Source organism: Hippoglossus stenolepis, chromosome 14, assembly GCF_022539355.2.
Source record: "Hippoglossus stenolepis isolate QCI-W04-F060 chromosome 14, HSTE1.2, whole genome shotgun sequence".
NCBI lineage: Eukaryota > Metazoa > Chordata > Actinopteri > Pleuronectiformes > Pleuronectidae > Hippoglossus > Hippoglossus stenolepis.
The window spans coordinates 13,170,920-13,193,295 of NC_061496.1; the positions used below are offsets into that span (position 1 = coordinate 13,170,920).

At 40.0% G+C, this 22,376-nt stretch overlaps 1 protein-coding gene across 3 annotated transcripts in view; it reads left to right on the forward strand.

Annotated features, from left to right (window-relative positions):
* usp13 (ubiquitin specific peptidase 13) overlaps window positions 1-22,376 on the forward strand; it is a 34,568-nt gene that overhangs the window by 302 nt on the left and 11,890 nt on the right. Inside the window, exons 2-16 of one of the 3 annotated variants that reach the window (XM_035176937.2) lie at window positions 1,858-1,983; window positions 4,462-4,522; window positions 6,748-6,869; window positions 7,542-7,684; window positions 8,410-8,594; window positions 8,831-8,931; window positions 9,483-9,673; window positions 10,134-10,205; window positions 11,475-11,580; window positions 13,041-13,166; window positions 14,552-14,705; window positions 14,857-15,031; window positions 15,176-15,264; window positions 15,937-16,059; window positions 22,043-22,066. In XM_035176937.2, coding sequence (XP_035032828.1) covers window positions 1,858-1,983; window positions 4,462-4,522; window positions 6,748-6,869; window positions 7,542-7,684; window positions 8,410-8,594; window positions 8,831-8,931; window positions 9,483-9,673; window positions 10,134-10,205; window positions 11,475-11,580; window positions 13,041-13,166; window positions 14,552-14,705; window positions 14,857-15,031; window positions 15,176-15,264; window positions 15,937-16,059; window positions 22,043-22,066 — 1,798 coding nt within the window. The remainder of the gene's footprint in view (window positions 1-1,857; window positions 1,984-4,461; window positions 4,523-6,747; window positions 6,870-7,541; window positions 7,685-8,409; window positions 8,595-8,830; window positions 8,932-9,482; window positions 9,674-10,133; window positions 10,206-11,474; window positions 11,581-13,040; window positions 13,167-14,551; window positions 14,706-14,856; window positions 15,032-15,175; window positions 15,265-15,936; window positions 16,060-22,042; window positions 22,067-22,376) is intronic. The other 2 variants (XM_035176939.2, XM_035176938.2) reach the window with 2 other exon arrangements.

The following is a 22,376-nucleotide window of genomic DNA, read 5'->3' on the forward strand; positions in this document are numbered from 1 at the left end:
TGAGAGGAGAGGGTCGTTCGGGGAGAGAAATGTGGGGACTGACAGCCTCAATAACACAAAAATGGCTCCATGTGTGTGTGTCGGTGTGTGTGTGTGTGTGTGAGGAGAGAGGGAACTTGGAGAGGAAATAAATAAATAATGTTGTTTACCTCTGAGGAGAACAGAGAGATTAGGGGTGTCCCCCTTTGTGCGGTTTAAACAATTACAATACATTACACTGACAGGTCAACACACACGTGTCTCTATGACTTCAGAGGACATTCAATTGACTTAAATTGATTTCCTGCCCGTAACCATAGTTACTACTTGCCGAACCCTAATCTTAACCTAATCTTATCCTAAAGCTAAACTTCAAACATGTCACCACCTTAAAATTAAAAAAAATTACAATATGACGACTTGCTTTTTGTCCTCGTAAAGGAAGGAGCTTTCCCACAATGTGACTGGGATTTAGGTCCTGAACACACGGGTCGAACCTGGAGACCCACACACACATGTGCTCACACACACTTGCTTGCAGCCTCATGAGTTTAACCGTTTGTGGTGTTTTGATAGTGCACACCAGATTGATTAAAACAGACTTTATGTGTGTGTGTGTGACAGACTCTGGCAGCAGGGAATCCATAGTATGTCAAAGACTCATGCTTTCTAATTCAAATGTTATAATTCTCATATATTGATTAATTAAAGTATGTTTATTTCTCAGAAGTTAACTATTTAATATGTCTTGATTTTGACGAGTGAGACGGGGCATCTAAACTATTAGAATTATTCTGACTCTTTAATGCTTAAACCTTTCCTCTGCTTGTAAAAAACATGTGGCGGATTTATTCTTTTAATTGTTTTCTTTTTATTCTAAACATTTCTCTCAATGAAAACCTCCTTTTTGGACTGAAACCGTTTTTAAAGGTGACTCAGCTGTCTGGAGTTCATCGTGTTGGCCGGAGGGCTGGGTTATTTTTATCCTCGCTCTCTTGAAGCTCGTATGTCACTTTGGGCCACTTAAAGGTTTATCACGGGGGTTTATAAGGCCCACACTGATCGCTGATAGATGTTATTCTACTCTTTCTATGTATTTTGTCTCTGCGATTCCACGTGTGAAGGTGTTGAAAGTTGTTCTCTGTCAGACAAATGGAGGTTGTTGTTATCCCGCGTATCAAAATGAACAAACCTCGGTATTCTGTAACAAGCTGTTTCAGATTCGATAAGAGATGTGACATCAGTTTTATGAGAAATAAGTTTACTGTGCCTTTGAAACTGGAGCAAAATCTGCAGATCCTCACTGCCCCAAAAATGAAAGAGATAATCACATTTTTTGAAGCATTCTTTGGCTTTAATATTATGAGCAGGCGACTCTGATTTACAGTATAAACCAAGATCTTTAGTAGCAGCCATTTTTTTTGCTGTGCTGCAGTGCTTGAACCGATTTTTGGCTGTTTTACAAGACTGTGTGAGTGAGAAAGCCTTTTAGAAAAGGTGCTTACAGAATCACTCACACATCTCCCCGACCATGTAGTCTTAAATTAAACTCAAATGAGGCTTATTGTAATGATAACGATGTCTCTATGTTTCTCACTATTTGAAATTCCTCCATGTATTAGATAAAAAGATAATTTTAAAGATGAATTATTCTCTGTGATTATATACATTGTTTGGACTATATCTCTGCCTGTCAGTTGTTGTTGAATATTCATGGTTGGCCAAAATAAAGATGGTAGATGCTGATTATTAAAAAGGGTAAATTTCATATATTATGTAAAGTATTCAAGGTTTTCAACATGTTACACTCACTGTTGTGTGTTATTTTCTCTTCCACTTGTGCTGCTGTTCATTGTCACTGTTTGTTTTGGTCCGCAGGAGTCTGAGGGAGGCCTGTATGTGTGTATGAACACATTCCTGGGCTTCGGACGAGAACATGTGGAGAGACATTATCGCAAAACAGGACAGAGCGTTTACATGCACCTCAAGCGACATGTTAAAGAGGTACGTTTTCCACCACACGCTGTATATTTGTAATGGGAACTGATTTTTAAACTGGACTAAGCAGTAGATTTGGAAGCCGTAGTAATAAGAGCGGGTCCTTCAGTCCCCCTGATTTCAATATTTAATGGCTTCTTTCTTGGCCAATTTTCGATCCTTCCACCAAGTCTTGTGGATCTCGTCAAACCAAATGTTTACAGGTCTTAACAGTCTGTAAAAGCACAACACACAAAAGAGAATGAGGAAGAGACTACACTAAAGTAGTTACAGATGATCCTCTGTGAAGCTCCTTTTCTGCTTCAATCAGATCTCACTTATGTAAATGGTATTAAAATAATCTGTTAATATAATCTAAAAAAACATTTCAATTCATACTTCACAGTTACGAGCATCACACGTACACTTCCCTATTTATTTGAACACTACATAAACAAGTAATTCATGTTTTATAATACACTAATATGTATTTGTAAGCAGACGTAAGTGATTATTAATGTATTTGTTCACAACCAATAAATGAAACTGTTTTATAATCCAAAAAATAAAAGATGATGTTAGTAAAACACAGCTCTATAAACAAGTAAATACTTTACATTGCTATATGTACTTAAATACGTCGTAATATTTAGTATTTTTTTTATATATTTGTTTACTCTGTGTAAAGTTATTTTCTCTGACTGGGATAATTTGATCCTCGACTTCTTTGCTCTCAAAGTCAGTGTCATTACACAATGCACATGCTTGTGTAATTCTTTACATAGAAACATACACAGAGGGACTTTTCACAGACTTGCTTGTCAACATTAGTGGTAGAATTACATTGTATGGCCTGTAAATTGATGCACCATGAATACTTTTATATCGTATTTGAAAAAGAGGAAAATATTAAATTTCATTGAGCCTCATTACCAGAGCTGACCTTCAGACTTTGTTTGTGTCTAACACTTGATATGTTTTCAGCTCTGTATCGAGACTCTAACCCATCACACTGTTTGTCAGTACAGTAAACACTGTATGTAATATAAATAGTTTTTAATGTTAACATTTCCAATTAATCTACAATTATTTACATCAATAAAATAAGAATACTCAGAAAAAAGAAATATTGAAATATTGCACAGTGGTTGCATTTCCAATTAATGTTTTTAGTCAATGTAGATCAACTGAAAGTCATGTCAACATGTCAACATATACAGAGAATAAAGTTTGCAGTGATACATACAAAGAGAAAGGATATTTACTTTGGTCTATTTCAATATATAAAATATCAAATAAAATAGAAAAAGTCAATATGAACAATCAAAACCCTGAGAAAACATGTGGCTCTTCAGTTTACGCCTGTACATGTCTATAGAAGGAAAATACTTAATTGTAAACTGTTCCAAACAAACGCATGATCAGCCTCACCTCTTAACCTCCACCAAGGGACAACGCCTACTTTTATCGTACTGAATACAATGATCACCATCAGATTGTAAATAACTGTTCATGATGGTAGATGGAGTGGACAAAATAAATATATATAAATATATATATATATATAAATATATGTAATACAATCTGAAACAGCAACCTGACAACAAATATGTTTGAGTCTGAACCAGAGAGCTGTTTGTGAAGTTTGTGGTGTATTATATGACCTTGAGGTGTTTCTGTTTCTATTTACCATCCCTGAAAGAATATAAAATGATTTGACAGAACTTTCCTGCTTTTATACGAACAAACCCCACGCGAGCAAACCATTTTTTATTGAAAAGTTTCTGGTGAACAACAGAGGCTGTAGCTGCAGCCGTGTTTTCCTCAATGGCTCTAATTGCCCCCAGATAAGCTCTGCTTTGTAAAGAGCTTCTATTTCCATGCCTGAATCTGGCCAGAAACAGCTGCTCACATTCTGCAGGCTCCCGTGTCTGCTGTTTTTTTCCCATGAGTCCACTCGGTGTGTCAGCATTCTCTGTTGGTCTGCCCACTGTGTCCGGCCTCCTGTCGACTGAGTGGGCAGCAGCCACCTGAGCCTGATCGGGCTGGACAGACACCAGTCGGTGGTACTTTGTTATTTTGTAAAGTCACTGACAAAGTGTTGAAAATATTTCTTTATCAGTCTGGTAAAGACTGATGGTTTAATGGTTACCACCGTTCTTGAAAGTCCATTGTGAAGACAATAGAGAAATATAGTGGGGACAGATAAAGTCGTGGACACAGGCAAAGACAGGCCCAAATACATGGTGTTTCTCTGTAAGTTATATCTGTCCAAGTCTACGAACCCAGCTGCACAACCTCAGTGCATCATTCTTTAATTCTGACCCTGCTCTCAAAGGGGTTTTCCCCTCATCTTGTAACCTGATCTGGCAACTAGAACATCCAGCATCTATTTCTAACAAAATGACAACCATCTGTATCTTCTGTCAAAGTGTAAACGTTTTTCTCAGCATTTTAAAGTAAAAATCATTAAAATCATCTGTTCGTCCCTGCTGTTTCTCACAGAAAGCCACAGGAGCTGCAGGTGGTGCTATCCCCAGACGGAGAAATGGAAAAGTCTTTCTAGGTAAGTGTGGGTAGCAACAACACACAGTAATAATACTCCATTAGAAGTAAAAGTCATTAACTATTGTATATACACAGCAGTATTTTCAGTTGAATGTACTTAAGCTATAACTTAAATTCAAATTACAAAAACAGTACAGTTTTGTGAATATGGTCTATACAATAAAATTTAAATTGATTTAAAACTGCTACCATCTTTAAGAGACATGACAAATGATGAAGGGGCCACAACCAGACACTTTTCTTTCAAAATTGTCACAAGCGTAAGGTCTGTGGAGTCACTGGTTTAATCTATTAACAGTGCTGTTAATTCAATATCTAATAGTAATTTAAATGAACTAGTAACGGTACTCGTGAGATGTGATTGGTGTGATCAGAAACTCTCTCTCTGTGCTCAGAGAACCACCTCCATTACAAGCCACTGTTATTGTTTGTAACACTGTGGTGACCCACCAGCTGCCCCTCCGGCCGGCCTTTACCCGAAAGCGTCACATATTTCCTATGATGAGACCTCTCCTCCTCCTCCTCCTCCTCCTCCTCCTCATCCTCCTCCTGTGCTCTAAATATAGCCCATTTATTTGTATATGTGGTTGGTAACTGTTCTAAATCAAAGCCTGGCCAACTCCCATCCTCCTCCTCCTCCTCCTCTTCCTCCTCCTGCTTGGTCTACAGTGGGGCCACCTCCTGTCAATCGCTGCGGCCTCTCAGCTGCCACCACCTGTCAACCTCCCGTCAAGGCTGACACACTTCTGCTGCAGCCATGACGCTGCGGCTCGGAGAGGACCAGGTGTCTCTCTCTCTCCCGCCCTTCCTCCCCCGCCCACCCCCTCACTGCTGGTGGGGGAATTCCTTCCACTCAACCTCTTTCTGACAGACGTTACTGTTTTCTTATCGCCCAGAGTTCTATTGACTTTACCATCCATCACCCGACTCGGTCCCTGATAGAAATTTGCGAGACTCTGTCTTTAAGAAGTCGTCCTCTAGCCTTGATGACGATTCTTTCCTTTGGCCATTTTGGATCTTTGTGACAGTGGACATGCATGTATCTCCCGTCATCCCCACACCAGCCCAGTGATCTAATCGTGCCCGCTGGCTGCTGACGTCAGACCTGTGGTTGCCATGGAGTCAGTGTGCACAATAACAATGTCAGGGATAACCTGTGATCTGTTTGTAATGAGTCACTACACGACTTTAGTGCTGGTTGGAGGACAGACGGACGGCTCTATATGGAGAGAGAGATTAAGAGGGGAGGCTCGCTTTTTCAGGTTCAAGTTAAGCTTGGTATAATTTTGGTTAGAGGTGAAATGTTCAGGTGATTAATTTATTGATGCAATTTTTTTCAGGAGAAATTTCCGGAGTTATCAGGTTCTTTCTTTTTTACTTTACTTTTTTCTTTGTTTTACTTGATAGTAAACCTGGGCTGGAATCAAATCATTTTCGTTACCTATTAATCAAATGAATTCCTAAATATTTATCAAAGTAGATCAGATGTTTCTTATATATTCAGCCCTAGAGTGATTTAAACTGGGGTTTAGACCAAAATTACCCTGGGATTTAGGAAAGTGTGGTGGATTATTCTCCTATTTTCTGACATTTTATAGAAATTATAGAAGTAATAAGAAAAGAAAATATCCAGCATTTCAGTGAATAATAAAAATAATTGTTATTTGCTTCCCTTGGAATATGCAGAAACTACTGGACTGATTTTATTCAAACTTGGTTGAAGTGTGGGCGATGGGCTAAGGGAGAACCTATTACATTTTAGCGTGGATCCGGATGAACAGGCGGATCCAGGCTTTTTGTTCTCGCCTTAGCGGAGGTGTGTTCTGTCTGAGTGCCCTTCTAGTCTCATTATGTGATCACTAATGAAATGAGGATTCCATAGCTGCACAGACAAATGTCACAGATTCAAACCACGCTGAATTCCTAAATATAGCTCGCTGTGATCAAAAGAGTCATTATCATCCTGTCACTGTAAAGAAGATGCCATTGATGTCTTTCTTGTTCAATGATTCATCTGCTTGTACAATGGAACCTAAGACTGGTACGGTATTGACTAAAGGAACAAATGGAGAACACAAAAAAGAACAGCCGACACAAGAACAGAACATAACATTAAAATAACCAGGAACAAACAACATCATGGAATAACAATAATAACATTATCAGGTAACGTCCGTCAGTGTCTAACTGCAGCTGACCGAGCGTCTGCTTCCTCCCTTCAAGATTTAGAGCTAAACCGTGATTTTAACGGAGAGGACTATGAATACGAAGATGAGGCCAAGCTCGTCATTTTTCCAGACCACTTCGAGATCCCCTTACCAAATATTGAGGAGTTGCCCGCTCTGGTCAGTGAGATGTCGCTGCATGAGGGCGATGTGTGTGTTTCCATGCATGTTGGAGTGGAGGGTGCACTCAGTGGTTCCCCGGACACTGGACAGACAGGGTTGATCAAAGAGCCACCACATAGCCTGAACCTTTTTAAGGATAATTGATAGTTTGCTAATATTTTACGTTCAGGAATGTTAAGTAATAACATATTTCATGCACAGTGAGATTCTGTGATGTGTCACCATATAAGCTTGTCTAGTAGCACTAATCCGGCTGATAGTATTTTTTTTTTGCATGGATTGGAGGTTGTTAAAATACTATTTCCCAACCTTTTTCTCTCTGAATAAAAGAAAGGGGAACCACCAGGTGCACGCCAAGTTGCCTTTATCACTTTTGAGTGTGGGTTTGTTTGCATAGAGAAACGAGGAGACATTTCACTCCTGTCTTTATTTATTTATTTGCAGTTTTTCCTTCCTGTTTTATGCATGTATAATTTAATGCTGTGGATGAAGAAGTTGCGGTGCTGCAAATGCTTTGTTTATTTTTATTTGCATGTTTTTCTTTCTTTTACCCACTGCTTGCTCCTCCTGTGCCGCTTCACTCACTTCATGTTGCACAGCTTTGTGTTTTGGGCTTTGTTTTTGGTTGATAATGTTGATAATGTCTCTGTTGTGTCACCCGATGTCCAGGTGACCATCGCCTGTGATGCAGTGCTCAATGCACCATCAGCCTACAAGAAACCAGAACCTGAGTCTTGGGAGGAGGAGATCCAGGTGTCCAGACACGCCAGGAGCCTCAGACAGCTGGATAACGGGGTCAGGATCCCACCCAGGTAGGACAGACATTTTGGATTCTTTATAGAAGCATCATACTAACACCTTGATTAATGGTAATATTCTTCTGTCAGCTGAGATACATTACTGTCATGATTACCAAAAGCAAGCGATGTTTGTGCAGCGCTCCCTCTCAGCTATCACCATGATGGTAATAGAAACACAGCAACAGGTGTATTTTAGACTCACTGGGTAACTATAGACCCTCTGACCCTGTGTAGCCATTCTTTCCCACTAACCTGCACAGGTTCCGTGGGAATCATTGTTATAGGAAGATCCCACTCATCAGCAGGGCAACATACACGTGTGCCATCCTCAAACAAAGTACAGAGCCAGTTAGGGCGTAAAGACGACCCTGCAAACGTCATTGCATTGCTTCAATGATACTTACATCAAGAGACATGTGTGGACACTGACACTCAAGCAAAGAACAAAGAACGAGAGATGGAGGCCCCTCGCTTCATGTAATATGTCCTCTCCCTCCAGCTGTTACTAACTATAAAATCCAATGTTTGATTTCACACAGTGTTACATTTGAATAAATATTGAGATAGGAAAAAGTGTTTTGCAAGTTTTATCCGGAGCTGCTTGCTTTTTTACATCAGCTTCTTGTGCCTCTAAACTATTTAAGTATTTATTATTTATTATTTATTATTTATTTATGTATAGAGGTTTTTCATGAGAAAATATTATTTAAACTTCATTACTGTTTGTGTGTTGTCAGTGGCTGGAAGTGTCAGAAGTGCGAGATGAGAGAAAACCTGTGGCTGAACCTGACGGATGGTACACTGCTCTGTGGGAAGTGGTTCTTTGATGGGAGTGGAGGAAACGGCCACGCTCTGGAGCACTACAGAGCGACCAACCACCCCCTGGCTGTCAAACTGGAAACCATCACCCCAGACGGAGCAGGTCTGAGACACATGATGGGTTCATCTGAACTGTTGCATCCGAGTTCATGTTCCGTTTCCTTTTAGTTACTGAAAACATTTTGATGCACAATCTTTACAATTTCATACCAGGAAAAGTCTTAATTGTGCCGACGTTTAAATTAGATTTTTGGGTGTTGTATGAAGAACTTGTTGGCCAGAAATTTGTGAATAGAAAATGGAGAACTTCATCTTGACTGACTTCTGTCTTGGTTTCAGATGTCTATTCGTTCGAAGAGGAAGAAGCCGTGTTGGACCCTCAAATATCAGACCACTTGGCACACTTTGGAATAGACATGTTACAGATGCTGCAGAAAAGAGTAAGTTATCTACACTGTGCAGAAGAGTCAAGATGTTTTTACTAATAACAGTTTTCAACGACATCTTTCTCAAAAACATTTTGAACTAGTGCGGTACAGCAAGTAGAGGCTGATAGATGGCCTGTGTTAATCCTGTTTGCAGCTTTCTTGAAAGCATCCTCTAAACAACATCACATTCAACACTGGACTTCCATGGGTCTTGAGCAATTCACCATGCCATGCCCTCACAGTTGAGTTCTGCCTTTCTTAAACCCTGGTACCTGCACATTGTATATTGTTCAGATGCTGCACTGCCCTTGTAGTGTATTTCCACCTTTTCCTTCAACACTAGTAACGTGTAGCAAATAGTAAAAAGTTTAATCAAGAAGGACTGATTCAGAAATCTTCACAAACAACACTGAACTTTTTGGGTCCTTAGCAACACACTTGCCAAGTTTGAAGTTGAAAAAAATGTATATTACAGATTGACAGATTTCTCCATTTATCATTAGATATCCATATATATAACTAAAACCAAAGTCTTGACTCGACCTCTACTCTTTCCCCTTCAGACAGAGAACGGGCACCACACAGATAATAATGCACGTCCGCGAGTCAGTGAATGGGAGGTGATCCAGGAGTCCGGCATGAAACTGAAGGCAGTGTTCGGTTCTGGTTACACAGGGATCAAGAACCTGGGCAACAGCTGCTACCTTGGCACAGTAGTGCAGGTTCTCTTCAGCATCCCAGACTTCCAGAGGATGTGAGTACTGTACGCTGTGATGAGGATTTACCAAAGAAAAACATGTTTTTTGTGTGTATTATGTATATAATGCCATGCAGCTTATTTTGTCTATTGTCTAGTGACTAGACAACATAGAGGATGTTATAAATTCCTAGAAATACTAAATGCAAAGATATTTAAACTGCAGATAATACAGGATTTGTCGGCTATAAAAGAGATTCTGGCAGCATCTTGAGTTGTGAGTTTCTTCACCACCTGAGATACCTAACAGCTGTTTATTAGCCTGAATAGTTTGTGCCTTAATAACATTACAGTTATTTACTAAAGTAAAGAGTATGACAACAAGAAGAAGGTGTTGGCGTCTCCTCAGTACAACCTCATGTGTTTTCATGAACACACAGGACGCGGCATGTGTCTGTGCGTGGCGCTCCATGTGCTCCGTCTGAGGTGAGCTTGTGACATGTATTTTGATCTTCAGGTATGTGGGAAATCTTCAGAGGATATATGACTATTCACCCCTCGACCCCTCCCAGGACTTTGCCACACAGATGTAAGTGACGTCGGTATGATATAACGCAGTGAGCACACACACACAAGTGAAGGTGTTTTCCAGCTGCTGAAAAACAGCTCATGTGAGCCTCTCTGATACCAGAGGCCTTTTAGATGCCTTGGCCGTGATGAGTGTGAGTGGAGTCAGTGTCAGAAAGGTGATGAGTATCAGTGATGTGAATGTTTCATATTCTCAGGCTCATTTTCCACAAACATGTTTATACCTGTCACTGTTCATATTAGTGCTAAATAAATGGTGCATCTCGATACGGATGCATTAAATCAACTACGATATGATTAATGCTGATGTATTACATCAACTGAACACACAATCCTGAATATTATTATGACCTTGTATCCGTGTGCCCGATAAGGAAAATACTGCTGTGTATAAATAACAAGGTGCTGAATGATAAACAGATTTTCTTTCTAGATTAATATGAAAGTAAAAAATTAATTAAACTTCAAATACTACATGTATGAATGGAGTGTGGTGATATGACTAAATATTTTATGCCATAATTGCTAGTAAAAAATAGTTTTGTTGAAATGAAGACATTTTAGGTTAAAGACAGGATTCCCAATGAAAAGAAATTAAATAAGTATGAAATGAGATGAAAATAATTGTTAGTTATTCCATCATACTTATATGGAGAATAGTAATAAAACTACACAAGGCTTACATGAATGTGAAGCTGCAGTAATATCTTGAAGACAGTGGTACTGGTGAATTTGATTTTACTAAAACAGGTTGAGTCACTGATCCCCAGTTAATTTGAGTTGTAGTATTTTTTCTAGACAGGCATCCTGGAGTCTCTCGAAGGAGCAAAGACACTGAATAATGTGAGAAAGAAAATATGATGCTTATTAATAAATTTATTACCACCAAAAAATAGTGATACAGCTTTTTGACCATGACAAAGAACTGAGCTTTAAAAAAAAGTTTGATATTTGTGACTTTTTTGATGTGGAAAAGATTTTGGTCTTTACAGATACTGTCTAAGGTGTTGGTTACCATGGCAACCGAGCTGAGTTTGAACTCAAGTCAGATTTTTTTCGAGAATGAATATTCAGCAGTTTACAACTTAGTGTCTTTGTGAGACAGGCCCCAGGTGTATTGTCTGAAGGTTTTCAAATGTTTGTTCTGACAGAGTGAAGACACACACGTGCACAGAACCTTCAGGGTGTTTCATCTACGAAAGTAAAATCAGGATTCTGGAGACGGACTTTATTTTACAACGTTTCTGCCTTTTTCTTTTTCTTCCGACAGGGCTAAACTGGGACAGGGACTGCTCTCAGGCCAGCACTCCAAACCACCCATGAAATCTGAGCTCATTGAACAGGTGATGAAAGAAGAATACAAGGTATTAAACTGGGTATGTCCAGCTCCCAAACTTGGTCCATAACCGACAGAAGCATGCAAACACTGACCGGTAGTAAAAATGAATCTTTTCAGGATGTCAGCACAGTGAAGCTACGTTCTGTCAGTCTGCCATCATCTTCCCAGTGTAAACATGAAAAGTCTTTTCATCATGAAATTCTTCTGTGTTATTAATACACTTGAGCCTTTTTGAGCTTTTCAAAAGAGATGATGGAAACAATAGATGCATTTTTTTCTTCCTTTAGTCTGAAAATAACTGGTGGGTTCAGTCCCACATGTGCAACTGAGATTGTTTTTCAATGCAACAGCTCCAGGCACCGCACTTACACGGAGATTTTTTCTTTTAATTCCCCACATTACTGTAAATTTTGTCACAGATATGAGCTGTGCGTGATTATTATGTGATTACTGTAATGTCTGAAGTTTGATTATTTCATTTGATTATTTCTGTTTTTTTTCCTTCACTATTTTAAATGCATATTCTATGAAATCGTTGCCTTTTTAACCACATACTGTAGTACACAGCTGTGAGGGAATATAATGAGGAAAGCCTTTAAATCCTAATGGGACCCGGTGTTTGTTCTGTAAGCTCCAGGCTTCTTTAAAACCACACAGCAGCCTCAGTAACTGAGCACAGAGCTGTGAGGCTGCACTTCCTACACATGTGATGGTGGAGTCAGGTTTGGACACACATTGACAGCTGGGAAGATAAGGGGGGGTAGGGCCTGTGTTGGCATGTAGTACTCAGGACATATGACCCATTACAATTACATACACTCATTAAAGTGGCTTTTTGTTAGTTTTCTTAGTGGAGCTCCAAGAACTAGTTTTCAAGTCAAGAAATTCCTGAATATGAATTTGGACATTTCTGTGTATGTATTTTGTTAATACTTTTTAAACAAACAAAACATGTTAATACTGAGCTTTGATGGTGCTGCTGGACGGATTTTCTCCACCCAATGATATTCTCTTTTCACTTCCAGACCGCAAATAAATGTGTTTCAGAGAAATGTCAACCTTTTGCAGTTTTAAGCAGCAGAAACTTTGGTTAGCTAGTTTGTTTGGTGACATACATTTGTTGTATTCTTATTTTGTTGATATGCTTCTTACCTCCTAATAAGTTTGGTAGTTTTTGCTCATATTAGCTATTCCATTATTAACATTAACAGCCGTGTCTTTTTTTAAATTGTGGATGCTTCATACTAAACCTTGAGTTATCGCAATATCATTCTAACTTATTAATGATATTTAGCAGCGTTTTCTTTGACCAAACATTCAAATTGATATAATCAAGTTTCTTCTTTTGAGGGCAACGTAAAACATGTCGGACAATAACTTATTGCATGGGGCCAGGTACCAGCCGGCCTCTGGGAGCTGCTGCTGTCTGAGTATCATTCCCAGGTGAGTGAGTGGTCAAGTCAGTGTGTGTGTGACACCGAGATGTTTTTATTCCAGCACCAGCAGAAAGGCATCTCGGCGAGGATGCTGAAGGCCCTGGTCGGCCGGGGACACCCAGAGTTCTCCTCAAACAGACAACAAGATGCCCACGAGTTTCTCCTGCACATCATCAACCTGGTGGAGGTGAGTGAGGTTAAATCTGTCGAGGTCAAACTAATCGAGATCTGGTGTAAAGGGACTCTGCTTATCATAAACTTTGACTGTCCCTATTCAATTTTATTTTCTCCTCTGTGAAATCACAACATTTTCACAAAAAGTCTGGGATACGTCTGACCCCCGTCACACATGTGGGCAGCTGATCGAGAGGGGAGGATCTGTCTTTCACTAAACACGCCACACCGTCTCCCTGGTTGGAACAAACACACGGGTCACTCTAATGTGTTTTTCTCAACCTGGATATATATAGCTCAGCGCTATCTGTTTCACAGACCAGATAATGCTCCCTGTTCTGCCTCAGCGGCGGGATACCAAGTGCTGTGACTCGGACACTTCCGACAACTCACGTCGAGAAGAACAACGAATCAAACCAACCAGATTCTCGCGGCCTCAGGTTCTACAGATCTGCCACATTATATGAGGAAACCTTAGCGTATTGTGGTTGAACTTGGTTCGTTTGAAAATGCCCCTCACTGACCGCCCCTCCTTCAGTCCGCTCTACAGCTCTGTAAACTGGATCCTGATTGATCATCCAGGCACAGACTGAATATGACTAATCTCAGCATCATCAGCAACATTTTCCTCCGCCTGTGTCAGCCTGAGTAAAATTATAACCTGTGTATTTCTGTGGCCTCTTAGAATAGAAGCGCTGGCTTGCAGAGAAGCCGCCATCAAACCGCTGTGATAAGTCACGATGTCATCGCAGTTTCAACTTCAATGACCCGGTGATCTTACGCAGTGAAAGCTGTGTAATAATACTGTGTGTCCACCATTCTGAACAGGTGTAACACTCTCTAATTGAAGCGGTTTCTAAATCAAAAGAGTTGCATCTAGATGGTTGAGGACTTTATTAGGAGATCTGGGTCAAACAGCAGGCGTGTTCAAGTTGTGCCAGGAGGCTGTGATGGGACACAGCAAAGAATAGCTGACACATAGAGTTGCAGTTCAAACCATGGGCTGTCGTGTGTGTGTGTGTGTGTGGTACATGTGAAGCTTTAATGTTGTTTTTGTACTTTTTGGAGATGAATATGTCATTTTTTTAATTGGAACTGACTGAATGTTACTCTACCAAAACACCATTTAGGCCATTGGACACAATTGGACAACTTTACAAGTTAATAGAGTTTATATGAGATTGTGAGTGCATAAGTTCGGGGGAACCAAATGGTACAGTTACAATGTGAGGGCCAAATGACACCCATGACTGCCATTATACTTTCATTTGAATCAGGAATAAATCAGGGAAGAAAATTAGTATATATATATATGAAAGATCTGCCTCATCTTATGTCATGATTTTGTTGTGGATATTCAAACTCATCCTTTCATCCTGTCTGACGTTGTATCTGCAGAGGAACAGTGCAGGCTCAGAGAATCCAAGTGACGTCTTCCGCTTCCTGGTGGAGGAGCGAATTCAGTGCTGCCAGTCGCGCCGGGTGAGATACGCTGAGCGGGTGGACTATTGCATCCAGCTGCCAGCCCCCATCGAGGCTGCCACCAATCGAGGTAAAGAAGTGGCTTTGTACATGTGAACTGTCATCACATCCCACATCCCATGTGACTTGATTTAATACATTATATGACTAATCGTTACCCTTCATGATATTATGGAGGGTCGTGGATCTTCACCATTTATTTTCCTTTTAAATCCGTCCAGAGGAGCTGCTGGCATACGAGACCAAGAGGAGGGACGCTGAGGAGAACATGAAGGCTCCTCCTGAGCCAGTGAGGGCACGGATCCCCTTCACCGCCTGCCTGCAGGCCTTCACCGAGCCAGACAACGTCCCAGACTTCTGGAGCTCGGCGCTACAGGCCAAGTCAGCTGGAGTCAAGTAAGCTACTTAAGGAATGACTACTCGACATCTCAGTTTCCAGTTTTCCAATTGCTTTTAAGTCAAAAACTGTTGAATCTATAAACTCTGCATTCTTTCATTTTTAACCCCTCATTTTCAAAATTGATTTGTTTTCCTCTGCAGAACTTCCCGCTTTGCCTCCTTCCCAGAGTATCTGATTGTGCAGGTCAAGAAATTCACATTCGGGGTCGACTGGGTGCCGAAGAAACTAGGTAAGTGTCTGTCACAGTTCACTGGATAACGGGATCTCTGCCAATGTGGTGGTTCAGTTATTTTAAGTGTTTGTAGTGTTACAGATTCCCAGCAGAGGGCAGCGTCGACCTTAGAACATGGCAGCTGAAATAATGTCTTCACAGACAAACATCCTGTAAAGAGCTGCTGCAGTTTTTAAAACTAGACACAGAATTTACAGAAATAAGTGAGTGTGTTGATGCAGCTTGAATTTCTAATGAGAAATGAAAACATGATAAGTTAATTATGTAAACGAATATTTATATATTTATCCCAAATTCATTATATTTATACATTTTTTTATATTTGGGTGTTTAGAGCAGGAGATAAAGCTACAGATAGAGTCCACTACTCAGAAGGTTGGTGGTTTGATCCCCTGCTCCCAGATACTGAACTCCAAATGACCTTCGATCCCATCAGGGTTTAAGTGTGCGTAATAGAGAAGCGCTGTTTGAATATATGTATGAAAGTGACTTGTAGAGTAAAGTGCTTTTCGTAAGAGTGGAAAAACTTTTTTCTTCATACCTTTTTTCTTCCTACCTTTTCTCTCACCTCAGTGTTAAGTGAAGAGGATGTTAAAAACTGAGAGCATTGCACGGCCCAAACTTTGAAAAAAAAGGTCAGCATTTTTATTCATGTCTCTATCTGTACAGACTTGGCCATCGATGTTCCAGACTTCCTGGACCTGAACCGGTTGCGGGCCACAGGGCTTCAGGCGGGTGAGGAGGAGCTGCCTGACCTCATGCCCCCCATTGTGCTCCCTGAAGACACCAGAGGTATGAACAGGTCTCGCTCACGTTCTGAGGTGGAAGTGCTACCTACACTGTGCTGTCTGTCTATAGACTGTTTATAAAGATGGACCACGTGACTGCTCCCCAAAGCGTGTAGATCACCATCTGGTGGCTGGCTGCAGTATAGGTCATAAATCCAGCCTTCTCCATGTTCGTGGATGGGACATGGACCAAACTAAAAAGTCCATGTGAAATTAATAGTTTCTGTCATTTTTGATAATTCGTTTATCTGTTAACTTTGGTTTTAATTAGTTATTTGATGCTCTAACAATGGGGTAAAAAGTCATTATTGACAACTGAGACTGACTGTAATTGGTTAAGTGCATGTATCCACGGGACCTTGCTACCATAGCCCCTCCCCCTGATTACCACGGCGCAGCTTCAATTTTGGATAGTGGGAGCACGAGGAGACGCGTCTTCCATCTTTATATATATATATATATATATATATATACAGTCTATGGTGAGCATCCAGATATATTATTGTTATAATATAGCATCTGTTCCCTTTTTTAATCTGTCATTAAATTTTTTATTCATTTCTTTTGCATGTTGGCAAATAAACATAGGTGCCATTGTTGGATCTGCTTCAGATAAATGTTGCTGTATTCAGATCAGACACTGCTCCATTTCTCTCACCCACAATTCATTAAGTATCCTCTGCTCACAGGCTCCCATGAATCACCTCCTGTGGCCCACAGGGGCATTACCCTCCTGTATGGATTCTTAAAAAAAAAAAATGACTGAAGGCATTTTCTGGCCCTTCATTTCAATTTCACAGTTGTCTTATTGCTCTCCCTGAGCACCCGTGCTTTTGTTTTTTTATTCACCCAGACAGCCAAACAAATTTTCACTCTATTTTTATACCTGAAAACACCTCTCAATCTGTGAGGCAGTTTTTTTTCAGATTTTACCCAATAAACAAGTGACTCCTTGTTACTTTGACCAGATGTGTGTTGTTGCAACGCCGCGGCCTCACATCCATTTTGAGGAGGTGTCGGGTGTTTTTTGTGACAGCGTTAAATGATCTGTGAAATTGTCTCCAATATGATATTCTGCTCAAAGCCACCCAAGTTTTCTCTGAAGGGCGTAATGAATGCAATCACATGAGAGAGTCTGTTACTGACAATTTGTTGTTTTCACATTGTGGATAATCTCAATAAGTTATAATGATTTTTATAAGATCTCCTTGTAATGCACTTCCCTGGGCCCGGGTAGTATGCTACTGGAGGCTAGCATGTGCATTTTAGAGCACAATTAATATCTCTGTTACTTTTCTAGAAAATTTGGTGTGTCAGTGTTTGCTTGGGGATATTTCCATTTCATATTTAATGAAATTTAGCCTCTTATGTACCATTGATACAGCAGCGTGTCTCAGGAGCATCTCACCCCCTTGTGAACAACACAAGTGAGCCACTGCAGATCAGTGAAGGAGACTGAGTCAACATATTTAGAAAAGAAATACAAGTATACCTTCAAATAGTAATTACAACATTCCAATAGTATCTTTTTTTTAATATTTGAAGTACATTCAACTTCTGAAATTCTTTCCAAAAGCCCAATATTACATGCAACGTGTTGGAGCCTTTTTGTCTCACCCCAAAGATCAAGAAAACAACCTCCCTCTCTGTGTTTGTCGTTCTTTGTCTCTGTCTCCTCTGTGACGGTTATTCCTGTTCCTCCCGTCCTGTTTCCGTTGTCTGCAAACTTCAGCTACATCAAGTTATCAGTGTCCTGCTTAATATTTTAGTAGGCGTGAAGCACAGAGTGTTCTGTACTGCCTCGAGCTCCAAACACAAAAAGCGGTCCAAAGAGCAGCGCAGAGTCACAGTAACAGCTGCGATCGGGCCTTTGCTGTGCTTCCCATGTCTTCACTGACTTGGGAGTTTGTTTTTATCTTTTTAAAGCTTTACAAAATCAGTTAGCTGGCTGCGTCTCAGGACAGCAAACTCTGAGGAACACGTTTTGCCTTAATATTTCACCACCGAACTGTACGTGCTGTTCCTGCTTTCTCAGACCTCCAAATCCCACTGGCTTCTTGGAGGCGTGAAGTGTCCACGTTAAAACTCTTCAAGGTCTCGCACATTAAATCATCTTTGAGCCAAAACAGCCTTTGTCAGGAAACACATGGGGCCACTGTAAAATCAATGCTGGAAAATATGTGTAACTCCTTTTTAAAATACGTAGTAGCCTTGGGATGGAAGACCAAGGTCTGCAGAGTCTTAAGAAGTCTAAAAAGTATAAAATGTAAAATGTTATGTTTAAAATCATCCGAATTTTAGGCCTTAAAAGTCTTAATAATGTTAAAATATAATGCCATAGGTCTTAAATATATCAATAGGTCTTAATTATGTTAATTTTTTATTTAGTGCCACTACTGTCATGCTTTAAAATTATTTTCTAAAGAGAGATGCTGTGGCTCCATGGTTTGTAATGTCTCTGTGTTGTAGTTCTTTCTCAACAGTACACACACTCATGCTTTAATAAAACTACAAACAAGACCAACGTGGAACTGATAACTTATAGTCTACAAACACCCCGGTCAGAATTTATCGCAACACACTTGTCTTGGCTTTGGGAAAGAGGATGGATAACTACTGTCTGTGGTTGATGAGATAACACACCATTATTCTTTACCAGGCTACTTCATCTAAGTATAAATCTTTCTGGGATTTACAAAGGTCTTAAATTTAACTTGTTAAATCCTTCAGAAAGTTAGGAGTAATTTGAATTCTGTATTTTGCATAGGTTCCCTGTTGACTCCCCCTCACTGCTTCCGTTTCTATAGAAAACAAGTTCCAGTGCGTGAAACATTTGGTTCAAACTCTGAATAAAAAGAGGTCAGAGGAAATGACGTGCTGTTTTCAATACATTCCCCAATTTATTTACTTCACATTTTATTTGATGGGTTCTCTCAGCTGCAAATTAACCACCGGCCCATTATCCTGCAGCTGGCATCAGCAGTTATTAATCACTGGTCAGTCATCTGTCTCCACCAGGCTCCAGTGCCTCTCACTGATTACACAGCACCACATAAATGTGTTTTCCTGTACGTTGTTTGGGCCACATGATTTCTCACTGCTTTGTGCACCATCCATTCACTCGGTCATTGCAGGCCATTTAGAAATTGCAAAAACTAAATAAATGAGATGGTGGCTTTCATGATATTTTTTTTTTTTTTTTCGATGCATAAAACAAATAATTGGAAACCTCAGAAAACCTTATAGAAATTGATTTCTGGCTTTGGCTTGTTTGTTAATCTGATTATAAAACCCCACTCAGGTTTAATTTCACATACTCCTTGTTTTTTTCTAATTCAATTAAAATCTGTAAGAAAGGGAGGAGGCACACAGGAGTGGGTGCGTGAAACCAAACAAACTGCATCTCTCCGTTGCAACTACTTAATGTGCTCCAAAAAGTGGTGAGGAGAGAAAAAGAAAAGAAACCCCTGCTGCCTTGTTCCCAGTTGAAATGGTCTTCTTCAGGTCTGTGTCGTCACAGTGATCAAATCTCTTTGTCCATAATAACACTGCTGGGGGGGGGTGCTTTGCAAAAGCTGAGCGTGTTTCAAATGAGCAGAAGTTGTGATTGCAGTGTTTTTATGAGCAGCAGGAGGTCTGGAGGTGATGGAAAGGTCTCACCTAGAGGCTGCTCTGATGATTTCACTCGAGCACATCATGCCGCTGATTTCAATTGGCCCCATCATTACGGGGACTATCCATAGTGTGACTGATTGAAGCATCCAGAGGGCTGAATGGATAAGGCACTTACCACATAATCATGATATCCTTGGTCTGATTCTGGCTGAGGACCCTTGTTACATGTTGAATACTTATTTCACCTCCTCTTCCTGCTTCGAAACTGAAATAAACAAAAAAAAATAAAAAAAATGTATTTATATATATTGATACTATGTTTAGTATCTTGCCTCAGGGCCCAAAGTCAAAGCACAAAGGCTCAGTTTCACTGGAGAGTCAAATTGTATTAAATGGATTGACAGTGAAGTACATCATATAAACAAAATCAAGTCAGGTCCATTTAATTTTGCATACAACGTTTTATATATAATCATAGTTTAAGTGCTTAACAATAGCTTTAAGGAAAAACATTTTAAAACAAAGCTCCCAAAATAAAAATAAAAAACATATATTTATATATAAAGCTCCCAAAATAAAAATTAAAAACATACACTACCGTTCAAAGTTTGGGGTCACCCAGACAATTTCGTGTTTTCCATGAAAACTCACACTTTTATTTATCAAATGAGTTGCAAAATGAATAGAAAATATAGTCAAGACATTGACAAGGTTAGAAATAATGATTTTTATTTGAAATATTAATTTTGTTCTTCAAACTTTGCTTGGCCAAAGAATGCTCCATTTGCAGCAATTACAGCATTGCAGACCTTTGGCATTCTAGCTGTTAATTTGTTGAGGTAATCTGTAGAAATTTCACCCCACGCTTCCTGAAGCACCTCCCACAAGTTGGATTGGCTTGATGGGCACTTCTTGCGTACCCTACGGTCAAGCTGCTCCACAACAGCTCAATGGGGTTGAGATCTGGTGACTGCGCTACACTCCATTACAGACAGCATACCAGCTGCCTGCTTCTTCCTAAATAGTTCTTGCATAATTTGGAGGTGTGCTTTGGGTCATTGTCCTGTTGTAGGAGGAAATTGGCTCAATCAGCGCTGTCCACAGGGTATGGCATGGCGTTGCAAATGGAGTGATAGCCTTCCTTATTTAAAATCCTTTTACCTTGTACAAATCTCCCACTTTACCAGCACCAAAGCAGACCATCACATTACCTCCACCATGCTGACAGATGGCGTCAGGCACTCTTCAGCATCTTTCACCTGTTCTGCATCTCACAAATGTTCTTCTGTGTGATCCAAACACCTCAAACTTTGATTCGTCTGTCCATAACACTTTTTCCAATCTTCCTCTGTCCAATGTCTGTGTTGTTTTGCCCATATCAATCTTTTCTTTTATTGGCCAGTCTCAGATATGGCTTTTCTTGCCACTCTGCCTAGAAGGCCAGCATCCCGAGTCGCCCTTCACTGTAGACGCTGACACTGGCGTTTTGCGGGTACCATTTAAAGCTGCCAGTTGACGACCTGTGAGGCGTCTATTTCTCAAACTAGAGACTCTAATATACTTGTCTTCTTGCTGAGTTGTGCACCGGGCCTCCCACTTCTCTTCTACTCTGGTTAGAGCCCGTTGTGCTGTTCTCTGAAGGGAGTAGTACACACCGTTGTAGGAAATTTTCAGTTTCTTCGCAATTTCCCATGGAATAGCCTTCATTTCTAAGAACAAGAATAGACTGGCGAGTTTCACATGAAAGTTCTCTTTTCTGGCCATTTTGAAAGTATAATCGAACCCACAAATGTGATGCTCCAGATACTCAACTAGCTCAAAGGAAGGCCAGTTTAATAGCTTCTCTCACCAGCAAAACAGTTTTCAGCTGTGCTAACATAATTGCACAAGGGTTTTCAAGGGTTTTCTAATCATCCATTAGTCTTCTAAGGCGATTAGCAAACACAATGTACCATTAGAACACTGGAGTGATAGTTGCTGAAATGGGCCTCTATACACCTATGTAGATATTTCATAAAAACCAGACGTTTCCACCTAGAATAGTCATTTACCACATTAACAATGTATAGAGTGTATTTCTGATTAATTTAATGTTATCTTCATTGAAAAACAGTGCTTTTCTTTGAAAAATAAGGAAATTTCTAAGTGACCCCAAACTTTGAACGGTAGTGTATATATATATATACACACACACACAGAAATACTAAATTGAAAACCGAATCAGCACACACAGGCAAATTCAAATTCAAACTACTTCAAAATCGCCTCACTGCACACACTTGAAAAATAATTGTCTTGTCATAAGCCTGAAAAATTGTTTTTGTTATATGAATACATAAAAGCCAACTGAAATAGTTTTCTGCCTCTTTCAGATAACTCAATGGGCTCTGTCGACTGTGAGTATTATACTTCTCTTCTCATTTACTCTGTGATACAGTACGTGTATGTGAATATGTAACATTTCTATAAGTTATAGCTTTGGAACATGTATTTTGGTCACAGGGCGGTAAAGTGATGAATGCTACAGAGCTAAACCTCATGTGCACCTGAGCAGGTGCTGCAGCTGCAGCTCAAACTAACTTTTCTGTTTGGCTCTGCTCATTTTAGCCACACTCATTTCTCTCTTTGACAAATCCTGTCTCAATAAATAAACCTCTCCCGGGGCCGACCCTCCGCTGCTCTTTTTGTTTAATGAGGCCCAAAGAG